This window comes from Halichoeres trimaculatus, unplaced genomic scaffold (assembly GCF_033239565.1).
Source record: "Halichoeres trimaculatus isolate MK-OKI-2021-1 unplaced genomic scaffold, fHalTri1.1 fHalTri1_scaffold_8, whole genome shotgun sequence".
NCBI classification, from domain to species: Eukaryota; Metazoa; Chordata; class Actinopteri; order Labriformes; family Labridae; genus Halichoeres; species Halichoeres trimaculatus.
In genome coordinates this window covers 34,976,538-34,991,381 of record NW_027437186.1, presented here as the reverse complement: position 1 = coordinate 34,991,381, position 14,844 = coordinate 34,976,538, and the positions used below count along the sequence as shown (strand labels likewise).

General features: G+C 37.0%; 1 protein-coding gene across 2 annotated transcripts in view; it reads right to left on the bottom strand.

Annotated features, from left to right (window-relative positions):
- golga4 (golgin A4) overlaps window positions 1-12,345 on the bottom strand; it is a 43,296-nt gene extending 30,951 nt beyond the window's left edge. Inside the window, exons 1-10 of one of the 2 annotated variants that reach the window (XM_074675881.1) lie at window positions 12,100-12,345; window positions 9,795-9,872; window positions 7,166-7,267; window positions 3,474-3,542; window positions 3,059-3,382; window positions 1,684-1,731; window positions 1,535-1,591; window positions 1,348-1,446; window positions 1,099-1,243; window positions 810-1,000 (exon numbers count right to left, since the gene is read on the bottom strand). In XM_074675881.1, coding sequence (XP_074531982.1) covers window positions 810-1,000; window positions 1,099-1,243; window positions 1,348-1,446; window positions 1,535-1,591; window positions 1,684-1,731; window positions 3,059-3,382; window positions 3,474-3,542; window positions 7,166-7,267; window positions 9,795-9,872; window positions 12,100-12,177 — 1,191 coding nt within the window. In that variant the 5' untranslated portion in view covers window positions 12,178-12,345. The remainder of the gene's footprint in view (window positions 1-809; window positions 1,001-1,098; window positions 1,244-1,347; window positions 1,447-1,534; window positions 1,592-1,683; window positions 1,732-3,058; window positions 3,383-3,473; window positions 3,543-7,165; window positions 7,268-9,794; window positions 9,873-12,099) is intronic. The other variant, XM_074675882.1, reaches the window with a different exon arrangement.
- Window positions 12,346-14,844: the final 2,499 nt, after the last annotated feature.

The window sequence follows — 14,844 nt, the reverse complement described above, 5'->3', positions numbered from 1 at the left end:
TTCTGCAAATTTTGGCATACTTTTTTTTTTCTTTTATCTTCAAAATTTTAGAACATTTTGCAACTTACTGAAACTTCAAAAAGTCTGCATATCTTACACTGCATTATATTACACATTTTTCAAAATATTTATTTACTTTTTTTTGAATAAAGAAACTCTAAAAATTTTGGCAAACTTTAGACATTTTAAATTTTTTGAATTTTTGCAAATTTTGGCATTCTTTTTAAATTCAATCTTTGAATTTTTTTTTTTTTTGCATTTCAAATTTTTTTAAAAATTTGCAACTTGTTAAAAATTACATTGATTTAGCAAATTTATTAATTTACACATTTTTATAACAAGTTAAAAAAAAATCTGCCGATGGAACAAGAAAATTTTGCAAGAAAATTTGCTTGAGTTCAGAATGATCTCTCAATACAAGTTACTTTTCTCTAGTTACATTGGCAGATTTTTTTTGCTTGTTCTTACAATAATTCAGACCTCATTTTGTCTTTAAATAACTTGAAACAAGACATTTTTTTCTGGACTGGTCAGGTGAATGTGGCTCATATTAAGTCTAAAAAGACATTTTCTGATGAAAACAAGACACACTTGGTTAGATGTCATTTTTTGCGGTGCAGTCATTTACTGTAAGCTGGCTCCACCCTTTTTTCCCCCATCAAATCTCTTTGAAAATGTGATTTGTGTTTTTTTCTGGTGTAAACTTTCTCCATTAAACCTAAATCTATTTATTTGAAAAAGTTATGAAATAAAAGCCTCATATTCTTCCACCCTCATCATCCCACTGCTGTATAACACAGGCTAACCACCTTGATCTTCTCCAGCTCCTGCAGCCTCTCTTGCAGCTGCTCCTGCAGAGTTTCATTCTCAGTTCCCAGCTGCAGGCTCCGCTCCTTGTGTGTGCGCATCACGTCTTTGCATTTCTGCAGGAGGTTTTCCTGCCTCTTCACTCTCTTCTGCAGAGCCTCCAACAGTTTGGTTGGATCGCTGTTGCCCTCTCCTGTCCACACAGAAAAACTGCATCAGTTAGAGACGATATGACCTCTTCATGGACACTTTGTTTTTTTTCCTTTTGAGCTGAAAGCAAACATTTCCTACCCTCTGTGCCTTCAGCCTCCTCTCCTCCTCCTCCTTCTCCCTCCTTCAGAGGGCTTTGTGTTGAAGAAGTTGTGTCTGAAGCATCCTCTGAGGGAGGGATGTCGCCTTCAGAAACCGCCTTTGCCCGTTTCTTCAACAAAGCGACCTATCAGGAAGATGAGAAAAACAGTAAGTTTACAAAGAAAAATCTTAAGTTTTCAGCTCAAAATAAGAAAGCCTCTTTTTCTCTGGCTGCATTCAAACACTGACCTGTGTTTGAAGGACGGTGATCATCTGATCCTTCTCTTCCAGGGCAGCATCGAACTCCTCCTGTAGGTGTTTCTTGGCCTGCTGATCCATTTGAAGCTCCTAGAGAAGATTCAACACACTCATCTTATATAAAACAAAAAGGTGGACGGATATCGATGTGAGCGACGTTCACCCCACACAGCCATACCTCCCGCAGCTCTCCTATCCTGCGGAGAGATTTATCTTGACTCTGACTGAGGATGACCTGAGGGGAGGAAGACGAGACGAGAATCTATGATCAGGATAAACTTTCTCTGAAAACGTCAGGAATATTCTTATCAAAGCAGGATAAAGTACCTGTGTTTTTTCTTTATCTCGTTGTACCGTACGGTATGCAGTAACCAGCTGCAGGGCAAAGAAAATGAATGGGGTTAATTTAAAGCACAAGACGGGTCATATTTCAGGAACAGAGATGAGGTGGAGGACACATACAGTTCTTACTTAGGTTGTGTAACTGTCCTTCACCTCCATTCAGGGTATAATTTTTAATATACAGTGCATTAAACATGAGTTATTAATGAGTTGAAATCTCCCAAATCTCCTTTATTTCTACATCCTGACCTAAAACTTTGTTGATAATATATTCACTTTTGTTCCTATGAAGAAAAATTTAAGGTCTGGATGACTTCCTATGTGAATTTTTCTTATGCTACTACACATTTGTGGTTTTATCTTCTACAGTTTTAGTGTCATTAAGCAGACGCTTTTGTCCAAAGCAACGTATAACACAGGCAAGAATTTAGACAGAAGGAAAAACCAAGTAAGTGTGACAAAAGCGCTACAAGTTATTTGGCTGCAAGCGCTGCCATTAAGTACAATATATATATTTTTTATTTATTATTGTTATTATTTTTATCTATTTATTTATTTATTTATTATTATTTTGTCTTTTTATTTTTATTTTATTTTATTTATTAATTTATTTGTTATTATTTTATTCATTTATTCATCTATTTTTTTGTTAATACCTTATTAATTAATTTATTTATTTTTTCCATTTATTTTTTGTTATTTATCCATTTTTTATATATTTTTCAATAACATATATTTTATATATATTTTTTTAATATTTCAATTATTTGTTATTATTCTATTATTCTATTTATTTGTTATTATTTTATCTTTTAATTTTTTTTATTTTATTAATTTGTTATTTTTTATTATTTATTTGTTGTTATTATTTTATTTATTTGTATTATTGTTTTATTTATTTGTTATACTATTATTTATTTAATTATTTTTTATTACATTTATTTTTTTTGTTATTTATTGTTTTATTTTTATTATTATTTTATTTGTTATTATTTCATTTTTCATTTATTCATGTTTATTATGAAGGGTTATCTAGCCAATTTAGCATAATTAATAGCTGCAACAATATACTTTAATCTTCAACAACATTCCAAAATTAGTGCTAAAAATTAACTACGAGTGGGGCTTAGATATTCTGTGACAAACAGATTAGTCCTCTGACATCTTTCAAAGTAGAAAGGGACTCTGCCGATCATACAGAGTTTGGTAATTCATTCCACCATTTTGGCACAACAGAGGAGAAGAGTCTGGCTCGTGATTCTGAGCTGCGCTGGGCTGATCAAAGGACCAGATTGAGCCGTTAAAGGATGAGACACCAATCACAAAGGTTCAAAGTAGTGAGTGTAAAGATGATTCTCACCTCTGAGTATTTCCCTCTGTACTTCCCCAGACTCCTCTCCACCCTGAGCAGCCGGTGCATCAGCTGCTCCTTGGAGAGGGACTCTGCAGTTCCTGGAGGCTCTTCGGCCTCACTCTCAATATCTGATGGAGGGTCATACGAGGGGCCACCTGGGGTGTCGTTTTCACCTAACGGCGTCAGAGATTCCCGTGAGGAGCTGCGCGTCAGGTTGTCTTTGGAGGGGGACCTGAACAGGTTTTCTGCTCGGGCCCCAACGCGGATCAGAGACTCCATTGAGGGAACTTTGAGCTGAAGTTTCTGGGCAAAGGACTGTGTCTCCTCTCTCTGTTGGGAGAATTAAACGTTGAATTCAGAGCAAATCAAAAACAAAACGAAGGCTGAACTCAGAGCGGTGAAAGAGGAAGATGATACATACATGAGGAGACGCACTTCCGTCCCCGTTGATGCTTCCTCTGGGAGACCTGCCTGGTCCTTTGGGGGCACTCTGCAGATACAAAGACACCATGAGGGAGAGAAAACCTGTGTCTCTGAACTTGTCCGTGGCCAGTTAGTCATCCACACCCAGCGTGGCTCTCCCTGATTACTCTGGAGGAGCAATATTAGTATTGCTGGGAGCAATGCAGGGGCAATGGGTACCCTCATGCAACTTGGAAAAAACAGAGGGGTTAAGTACAAAACAGAAGGCATCTCTACAGAACATCAAACAAAAAGGGTTAAAACTAGACTCTACAGAACAGCCATGAGGTCGGTCAGCACAAACAGACGGTTAAAAGTTGAGTCGGAGAGCCGGATTTGAATTAAAGATGCTTGGCAGCGCTGTGCAGCTGTATTACAAGAGCACAAGAGTCAAACTGAATTTAGTAAACACTGAGCAGCTTAGTTGGTTTAGTGGACGTGTTAGCAGAAGGATCAGAGTGAGCAAATATTCTCCTCCCTCGTCCAGCTCCGAGATACTCCTTCCTCTGACGTGCTGCGCGTAACGTTCAATATCTCTGTCCTGTTTCACGTGGAAAGGCTCTGAAACGAGTTTCCTTTGGGATCTGCTTCAGTCAGTGTTCAGGGGGTAATAAACCAAATCTTAAACTCTGGTGTTTGATTCCAAGAGAGTGTGAATGAGAGTTTATTTCTGGAGTCAACAGAGCCACATAAAGATAGGAACAAGCACTACTTTGATTTTTTATTTACCAACAAGAGGCGTAACAGTTTAATATCTTTGAAAACCAATAGTCTTCATTTCTTACCTCATCTTAGCAGGTTTATCCAAACCAACAGGAACAAAAGGGCAAAAGGAGAAACACAATGTAGGATACAAAACCAATACGCTCCCACAAATAACAAGTGACTGAAATCCTGACAGAGGACAAGAGGCAAAGATAACCCTGGAGTAACAAACTTGGCTGACAAAACAAGATTGTGCTGTCAAAATAAAGTGCACAAAATTAACAAATGAACTTGATAAATTGAAGACATGTTACTAATATTTAATAACATGTAGATGAGGCGTGAGTTTGTGATGGATTTATGATCTCTGTGTGTCGTCAAAAGCAACAATAAGACGTGTGAAGAGTTTTTTCTACTGCTGAAAAACAAACACGGATTCTGAAGACTGTAACTCCGTAAAGAACCTCCAAAGAAAAGATTATAATGCTCCTATAGTTTTTATACAGTTTGATCTAAATTAGAAACACTGATTCATTTACTTTACCAGAACCTGTAAAAGTCTAAACTTAAAGGTTTTTCTCTTATTCTTGATTTCTCCTATCTTGATTTTTCTGTTTTTTTTTGAAGAGTTTGTGTGATACTCACATCAGATAATAGAGCCAAAGCAAAGTTTAAACCAGGAACGTATACATTTCTAATTCATCATACAAACACTATATGTTACACATTACATTGCACATGTTTTAGGTGTTGGATCAGAGAGACAAAAAGTTAAGAATGATTCACTACTCTAGGTGGAGGACAAAATATTGATAAAGTAATATTCTAATACCAGGGGTCTGCATCCTTTACTTTCAGAGCCATTTTGCCACAGCTCATCTCGAATACCGTCATTCTGAAGCCACAAAATCTACTTTATCTTCACAATAAAGACTATAAAGCAGATAATATTCTTTACATAGGAAAGATCTAGTGGACAAAAATCTAAATTAAAAAGTCTTCTTTGAATTTATAAATTTGTACAAGTGATGTCAAAGTTTTTTTTTAATGAATTTGCCAAAAATGCAAAAATTTTGGAAATTTCAAAAATTAGTAAATATTTTTAAAAATTAAGAAAAAATGCGAAAAAAGTCCAAAAAAGTTTAAAAGTTTCTAACAATTTTTTAAAATTCAAAAATTAGCAAAAACCTCAAAACAAATTTAAAATTTAGTCAAATGCAAAATTTTCTAACCATTTTGAAATTTCAAAAAATACCAAAATTTTAAACAATTTTGAAATTTCAAAAAATTTGCAAAAACCTCAAAACAAGTTTGTAATTTAGTGAAATGCAAAAAATGTCTTACAATCTTGAAATTTCAAAAATAAGCAAAAGTTTCACTAACATTGAAACTCAAAAATATGCCAAACTTTTAAACAATTTTGAAATTTCAAAAAAATTGCAAAAACCTCAAAACAAATTTGAAATTTAGCAAAATGCAAAAATTTCTAACAACTTTAAAATTAAAAAAATTAGCAAAAGTTTCACAAACATTGAAATTCAAAAATATGCCAAACTTTTAAACAATTTTGAAATGTCAAAAACTTGCAAAAATTTAAAAAATTTGAAAGAGCAGTTAAATTTTATAACATATAACGCTCAACTCAGCATTTTCTGTTGTTGGCTAATGTCCTGCCACATATCAGACATGTATATTAAGTCAGCAGTGGGATGAATCCATCCACACAGAATTAAAATCTGTATTTTCTTCCAGATTAGTCTTTTTGTAGATGTAGTTATCTTCCCAGGGCTGTAAAACCTGAGGTTAGCCACAGGTGCATGGAAAGTTGGTGGGCTGTTGATGTTGTAGGAGGTGAAGTAGAGCGGTGGCAGGCTTTATTGACAGATGGGATGAAGATTTAGTTCAACTAAATGTTAACGCAGGATTTTATTTAGTGTTAGTGTCTTTAATCATCAATACCCTCTGGAAGAAAAATAAGAATTTCTTATTCAAATAATATTTTCTTTAAAGCTACAAGGAGCCACTGCAAAGGAGTCAAAGAGCTGCAGGTTGCAGACCCCTGATCTAGATCAATATAGACTTTTGAAAACTTTCAAGGCTCTAAGGGAGCTGATATTTTCTTGCTGGCAAGCACAGGTATAATCTGATAAAGGTCACCTGACAGCTGGGGACAAACAAGCTTCAATCTGTAGGTCACTTAAAGAAGGACTCCATCACTGGGCTACAAAGGTTATTTCAATCTGTTGGTGAGAATGGCTGATATCACCTGTTTATTGTCCCTTTTTAATTTAAACTGTTTTTTTTCACTGATTGTGAACACAAAGAGAAGTAAATATCCTTGTTTTTCTACTTCCTCCCCGTATGAACACACACCCTCTCAGCAGAGCTTCACAGGGGAATCTACACAAATATTCAGTGTGTTTGTTTACTTGGAAGAGTTACAAACAATTCAATTTAGACTGTTTTTATTCTTCCCCATGACTTGTAAAGTGAAAATATGAACTCTCCAAATAAACAGACTCGTAGGGAAGAGAAACACAGGCTATCAAACAACAGAACAGGGTGCTGAGGGTCTATGAAGCAGGCAACGAGGGAAACCGTAAGACTACAAGGCAATATCTGATTCTATGAAAGATAATAAGAAGTGAAGGGCAGGGCGATAAACCAACAAACGGCAGAAAGCACACAAGCTTCTATCCCATAATGTAAACCATCAGTCCCAGTGGATGCAGGGTTAACCTAGATATGAGATGCCTTCTTGTTGCTAAATCCAAAGGAAACAGGAGACAGAGCAGGGAACAAGCTGTCCCTACCGGGGCCACAGTCCTCTACCGAATCCCCAACGGCGCGGAGACGAGGGGAAGGAACGGGGCAAGAGGAGGAGGAGGAGGAGGAGGAGGAGGAGAGAGATGAGGAGGAAGAGACAGGAAGTGAGGACAAACTCACCACACTGGCTACCTGGGCCGTTTTGGGTCGTTTTGAATGGTCCAGAGCAAAGATAGTATACTCAGAGAGAAAAGCGGGCTCTGCTATCATCCCGGCCAGCATCTGACCCCGTCAGAGCGGTGTCGGGACGAAAGGTGGGGAAAGGAGAGGAACACAGAGAGCAATGAGAAAAAACAACACCATGAGTGTGAAACAGCGCCGGAGGGAGTGTCCAGACGAGGCTGGCCGAGAGAAATGGATGAAGAGAAGGAACGACAGAGCAAAGAGAGTCTACATGGGAGAGGAAGAAAAATAAGAAAATGGGAAAGTGAAACACTGAATAAACATTTATGTTATGATTTACAGTTTGACATCTCTGCTTTAGTCTAAAGTTTTGGTAAGAAAAGATTAAATCAGCCTCCAGTGATCTTAAAAAGTTTGCAGAGATGTCAAAGTGTTCAAGATTTGTGAGGTGGAAAAAAGATGCTGTGATGCGAAGAAGTTTCTAAGGGAGAAATGAGAGAAACCTGACTAAACGGGGCTCTGCCACTACTCCAGTTTGGGCTCTGCAGTCTCGAAATGAGGGAAACTTGTCATGAATAATATTTAGCCATGTGTTGCATCATCGTCAGGCCTACAGTCCTGCTGCGTACCTCACAACCTTGGTTTAATTAATGAAAGAAGTCTCTTATAAACCTGAACATGTACACAGGGGGGAGAATGTTGCAATAAATCATCAGAGGAAAAACAACACAGAGAGGAAACATCAATTATTCATACACACGCTGAAATCTGGTCTGCTCACCACCATAACACGTATTCCAGTGCATCTGTTGCAACTATTGGGTTTTATTTAAATTCATGTGTTACAAAGTGTTCGTACTGCTCTTAAAGGCACTGTGAGGAGGTCTGAGCTGATACTGAGTCAGTCTCACTGAGCTGGTGTGACTCTGTTTCAAGTTTAGCAGGAAGAAGTAAATTATCAAGAAGTTTTTTCTTCCAGTGGAAATTTTGGACACACAAATGCACGCTTTGGCAGGAGACACATCTTAATCACAGTGAGGAATGTGGCTCATGGGAAATGTGGTGTCCATCCCCGAGAAAAAAAAAACAGACAAAACATTGCTGACTTCATTAAAGGTCCCATTTTATGCAAAAATCTCTTTAGTCTTTTAGTGAAATTTGTGGGTCTTTGTCTTTCCTCCCTGCCCAGAAAAAGTGATATTCAATGACAAACCTGTACTAAGTAGAGCTTGTGAATGTTAAATCTTGACCTAAAATGAGCTGTTTGGATTTTGGGGATTTGCCAACGTCAGCGATTCCTTTTTTTGACCAATCGGGAGCAAGTCTGACCTGATTAGAAGGAGAATGCCAAAGTTGAAGAGCCATCACTGCTCTGTTTTGGGCTGTAAACAGCCACATAGTTCCATGCTCAAGCTTCCCATCTCAGAAGAAGACAAGACTGAGTGTCTAGAGTTCATTTATCAAGGAAATGTTCCAGCTACACTCAGTAAAACTGTGCATGTGTGTGCTAGTCACTTCACGGCCGACTGCTTTTCCAACTTTGGACAGTCCAACAGAGGGCTAGCCAATAGACTGGTCCTGAATCCAGGCGCATTACCAACCATCCTCCAACAAACCTGGGACCCTGGAAATGTGAGTATTTTAAATGCTGTGTGCTGTGGAGCAGATGTAAGAGCTTTACCTCAGTGTCCCCCCTGTCTCTGTGTTAGCTTCAGGATGCTAACTTTAGCTGCAGTTAGCCTGTTGTTTTAGCCTGTAATGTTACCGTAAACGAGCTTCACTGTTTTCTAAACATTGTGCACTCAGAGCTCGTGGCGCCGCTCTCAGTGACGTGGAAGAGCGGGGCGGTATCAGCGGTGGCTCATTTACATATGAAGGCCACGCCCACTTAATCAGAGCGTTCTGAACAGAGGGGCTATGAGAGCCTGGAAACAATGCTGCTGTGCTTGATTTATTGGCTTTTTGGACCAAAACATGTTACTACCATTTCATGAAGACATCAATGATCCAGATTAAACTGCAGGAAAGGAGCAGAATATGGGACCTTTAAAAGAAAACACCAGATCCAACACAAGAGTCCTCACAGTGCCTTTAAGATAACTATCAAATAATCCTCAGTATAATCTTAAATTAGACTTTCCTTTTTGATAACTCAAACACTAAAATCATGAATCTTGATTAAACATACCTGCAGATGATAAGATCACATTGATGATTGCTCCAATATTCAATTCCAGTTTATTTTCATTTATTTATGAGGACCATGAAGGAACAGATTACGTGTTTTCTGAAGGTGTTTAAAATAAACAGCTTTAGTTGAAGTTACACATTTTGATCAGTCTGTAACAAAGAGTCAAAGAATTCATCTTTATGCACACAAAAAGCCTGCATCCAAACTGACAGCTCTACTCGGTCACTGATTTGCTTTTGCAGGGCATAGCAATCAAAAATGCACTGCTCTGTTATGAGGGGAGCATTAGGCAACAAGAAACACTTTTCAAGGACATTGCTGTGGGTAAAATTAGAACATAAGCTGCTGAAGGGAAGAAAGTGACATCCCAGGATGCTGCAGTTAGAGCTCAGAGATGTTAAAAGTGTGTCTATCACACGCTGATACCACGCTCACCTCTCTGTCACTGGGTAAAGGTGAGCCATCCGGATGTAGGGGAGGGGTCTGGCTGCTGCGCCGGTCTCCACTGCCCAGCTGTAAAAATAAACAAATAAATAAATGTTTAGAAATATTTTTATCCCGAGCTCAGATTCACTCCGGTAACTGGGAACAATTGATGTGTTAGTTTTAAAAATATCCTCAGCAGCCACATGATCATTTGTCTCATCTTTCTGAGTTGCACAAAATATGATCTGACAGCATTTTCACTTTAGGAAACTAATTGTTTACACTGTTAACACTCTCAAACAGGCACAAAGAAATACATAATTGATGGAGTGAAACATATTTTTCATGTTATTGATTTTACATGCAGAAGTAACCATATCGGAACAACTCTTCCCTTTAATCAGCTCCACATGATGTGATTAAAATAAGACGCTGTGTGACACAGATGGTATTTTAATCATAATGTAATGGTGCATGTGCTAAAACTGTGCTTAGCTAATCATGCCTGCAAATATGGCGACAAAACCACGGACTGGTCTACATTATAAGACATTATTTCTTATACAAAATGTTTTTTCTTCCTGATATATTTTTTGTCTATTTAGAATTTCATATTTCAAGTTATTCAAAGACAAAACTGAGGTCTGAATTGCTTATAAAAAGTTAAAAAATCTGCCAATGGAACAAGAGAAAAGTTAATTGTATTAAGATATTATTCTAGTTTTAAGCAAATTTTTGAGCAAATTTTTCTTTTTGCATTAGCAGATTTCTTTTTATTATTATTGTAAGACCTCGTTTTTATCTTCAAACAACTTGAAACAACATTTTTCTGTACTGATAAGTTGAAGGTGGCTCACATCAAGTATAATGAGACCATTTTTAATTAAAATAAGATGAAAACACTTGATAAGGTTTTAGTTTTTTGCAGTGCATGTGGTTGCAGAGTGATATGTGTTTCCTGCAGTCGAAAAACAGTTAATATTGAGGAAATCACGCTGAAATAAAAAAGACTCCATGCATGCAAAAGGGTTTAGCATCTCAAGTCCATTTAACACTCAGTGGTTTTTAATGCGCTTGCAGTAGTATTCTCCATTTACACAGGAATAACCTCAAAGTATAACATATGCTGTATGAATACAGCTGCCTCGCTTTGCCTTTCCTGTGGAGCACTGTCCTGGAAAGGCCAAATCATGGTTGTTTGACTTACAGCAGAGCAGAACTGTCCAAACATTATGACAACAGACTGTGCTGACAGGTAAGAACAGGGTGAACCTGAGCGTCAGGGTCATGACGGAAAAAAAAAACAATAGGAAGAAGACAGCCAGGAGCTGGTGGACATGCACCCATACCTTGAATTTAATGGGTTTACATGTAATAATGAATAATTTTCAAACACATTTTCCAGTATTTTTATTTCTCTTAACCTGTTATTCTCAGATGACCTGGATTTTGTTTTACATTTCTAGTTAAATTTTAAAGAAAAGCTTTAATCTTGTTGAAACAAGATTTATTTATATCATTATCTTTGGTTGATTTTGATAAAACGATAACTTTCTGGAAAACTAAAGAACAAGGAACAGCTTGCACCTTGTTTTAGACACACAATATCTACACCAATGAGTTAAATAAGGCCCAGGATTGTACTTATCTTTCCAGCTCTGAGGATATAAGTTATGAGTTATGAACTATATGTGTTACAAGTATGTGGCTGCATGTCCACTTACCTTCATCATGATAATAAAGCAGCAGCTGGAGAACAATTTCTAGATAGTATTCAAATTGCTTCCCAAGCTGAAACCAGTTGGCTACTTTCGACTGACCTTTAATATTCATGAGCTAAGAGGGCAGGGCAAGAGTCCGGTACAGGCAGGATTTACATGTGTCAAAAAAAGTCTGCCAGCTGACACCCATGCAAGTAGTATTACAACAGACACACCCAAGTGAAGTCAGTGCCTATTTCAGGATTTACAACTTGTATTTTAGTAATGGCGAACATGAGATTAGGTAGCTATTGTTGGTTTCGTTTCGTGTGAGACAACGCGATGTACCAGTTTCCAGTGGACTTAAACGCACCTGGGCAGCAGCTGGTGACAGCTGAGTTAAAGGCTTAAGAGTTAGCATGGTCATTTTCATAGAAAGCGAAAGAGTAAAAGAGTAAAAGATGTAAGCAGCTGAAGTTACGTCGTTACTACGCTTTAGTTCAACCATTTCGACGTAATCTGTAACTTTTACGAAACCACAGCAAGCCTCCTTTGCAGTGTAAACAGACGAAGCTAAGCTAGCACAGTTAGCTTCCGACAGCACAACAACTAACCTGGGCCTGCTGTGGTGACTGCGCATTCCTCAGCGGGGACTGCTCTTCGTTTATCCTCTGCTTCAGTTTTTTGAACATCTTGTCACGCCGATGAAGCAACCAGCTGACGGGGAGATGACAATTTTACGCCCGAGGTGTATTTTGTGGTCGTTTAGCCTGACATCAAACACTCAGACTTCCTTGTTCGCTTCAGATTCCCAGCAGGTGACCGCACTCTCTGCGCATGTGCGGCCAACGTGGAGGAAAACTCAGACGTCAGAGTTAAAGGGACAATGCGTAGTTGGGTTAAATCAGCTACAGCGCCAACCAGGAGGAGCACAAGTAATACAGTGGTTTAATTTACATTTCAAAGCAGGTTCTCATGAGAGAAAAACTGATTTGTCTTCCTAACCTGCGAATTTCAAAATTTACAAACTGCAAAATATGATTATTTTTGTGAAGCCAGTCTTGTATGAGCTCAGCCTCTTCCAGTGAGGGTCATGTCTAGATGGTTTTGGGGGTTTTAGACATTGTTATTTGCTTATCCAAGTGCAATTAATACACAATTTCTGTCTCCTTAAATCAATAACTAACATAGAAATAGCATACAAGCATCAAATTCTTGTTGTAACCTGATTTTGCAGGCTTTTTTTAAAATGCGACACTAATTTGGGAATAAAAGATTGGAATAATGTATAAAATGTTGAAAAATATTATTATTATTATTTTTATTTTTATAATAATAATAATAATAATAATTATTATTATTATTATTATTATTATTATTATTATTATTATTATTATTATTATTAAATAACATTAATTAACCAAATATATTATTTATAATTTAAAGTATTTATATTTTATTCTTCTTCTTCTTCTTATTATTATTATTATTATTATTATTATTATTATTATTATTATTATTATTATTATTATCATTATATTGTAAATGAATAATAATAATAATAATAATAATAATAATAATAATAATAATAATAATAATAATAATAATAATAATAAATGAATAAAAATGTCTTTATTGTTATAGCTTTTTCAAAGAGTTCTTAATTACTTTCCACAATACAAAAGCAAAAAGGAGAAATGTTTGGAGCACAAGTTTAATGAACTAAAAACCATTCAAACCCTGATTTATTGGGAAAAAATGTGTTAAAAATAACAATACGATAAATTAAAAAAACATATAAAGTGTTGGACCATAACATTTAAAAAATAAAGATTTTCATGAGAATTATTAACTTTGATTGTTTTTAGTATTAAAGGACTTGGACACAGTGTGTGGACAGCAGAGGGCACTGTTTTAACACTGATTGTGATTCAGGCCAGCTCAGAGCCTAACTACCAAAAGTTTCATATGTTTAATACTGCTTCAGGTTTTTATGAATGGTACTAGTTTACCCTGCCAGGAAAATCATTAGTTTTTCTTCACACATTGGCAGCATCCCTAAAATTAACTATAAGTCAGAACTGCTGCAGTGTCACACAGTGGTGCCAGCTTGGACTTGTTTCCTACTGCTGGTCTTTGTGTTACCAAGCTGTATGGACATTATTCAGACTTTTTCTAAAGACGTATGCTGTCAGTAGCATTGACCATCACACAAATACAACATTCTCGTAGGATTATTTCAAATGCATCCCTCCCCAATATGCCCACAAGCTGCTTTATTTCAGAGCGTATAATAGAGTGGGAGATGTATTTTGGAACAGATTTATCTTGTTTGTTTTCTGCTTCTGACGAGATGAACTATCCATCATTACAAGACCAACATTTATCATCTCTGTGAAATGGAAATTTTGATTTAACTCAAGCCAAGACGGATATTTACAAATGTTACAAATCTAAGTTAGTCCTCAAAGCAAAAACAAAGTCCTGATTATTTTTTCTCTGATGATCCAGATCACTGCACTGAGACATTTTAATATACATCCTGTACAAAACACAGTGTGCAAAAATAGAAAATCTGTATGTCTGCTCTTCATCTGAGTCATCATGTTTTTATGATGAAAACCGTAACAGACAGAGGAGTCGATAGAAAAGATCAAGTTGTGAGTCACGCTTTCAATATGTGGATTTTTCTCCCTTTTGGGACCAGGCCATGTGCAGATATGTGAAATAAACATTTTCTTCTTCAGACTTTGCTGTGTTTCAGCGTCAAGATCGTTTTGGGCCCAGATCCAGAAGATGACTCAAATGAGGTTATGATTTGCATTTTTGCATCATTGCAGCTGTAATGTTTACAACGCAGCAAGGCTTTTGATGTATGACGGGTTCCTGCGACATTGAATATGAACGATGGGTGGTTAACGGCAGAGTTATGGCGCTTTGCTATACCGTGCCCTGCAGCGTACAGCAGAGATGATACAGTGAAAAGAGAGGGATCGACTGCTGTTACATGCAGCGGCTGCTTCCTCTAAATGATGATTTAGGTTTTGTTACATAGTACATTACATAAAAACTCATGGTCACTGTTTAAGCTTGAAGAAGCTTGAAAAAAAAATCTTGTAGTCGTATTGTGGATTTGCAGGTGTGTTGATCTCTGATATTAAAGCCCATTTCCCCCCCTTGAGAGCTGTAAAACAACTCTGTGTGTCTGCAAAACCTTTGTGCTTAAATTTAGAGCTGAAATGGGCTGAAACTGTGTGCCTCTTGCATTATCTCCTACAGTTTCAGCTCCATATATCTCCCTCTGGAGAAAGCCTCCTGAGACTGAAACTGATTAAATATTGATACACTTCAACGCTGAC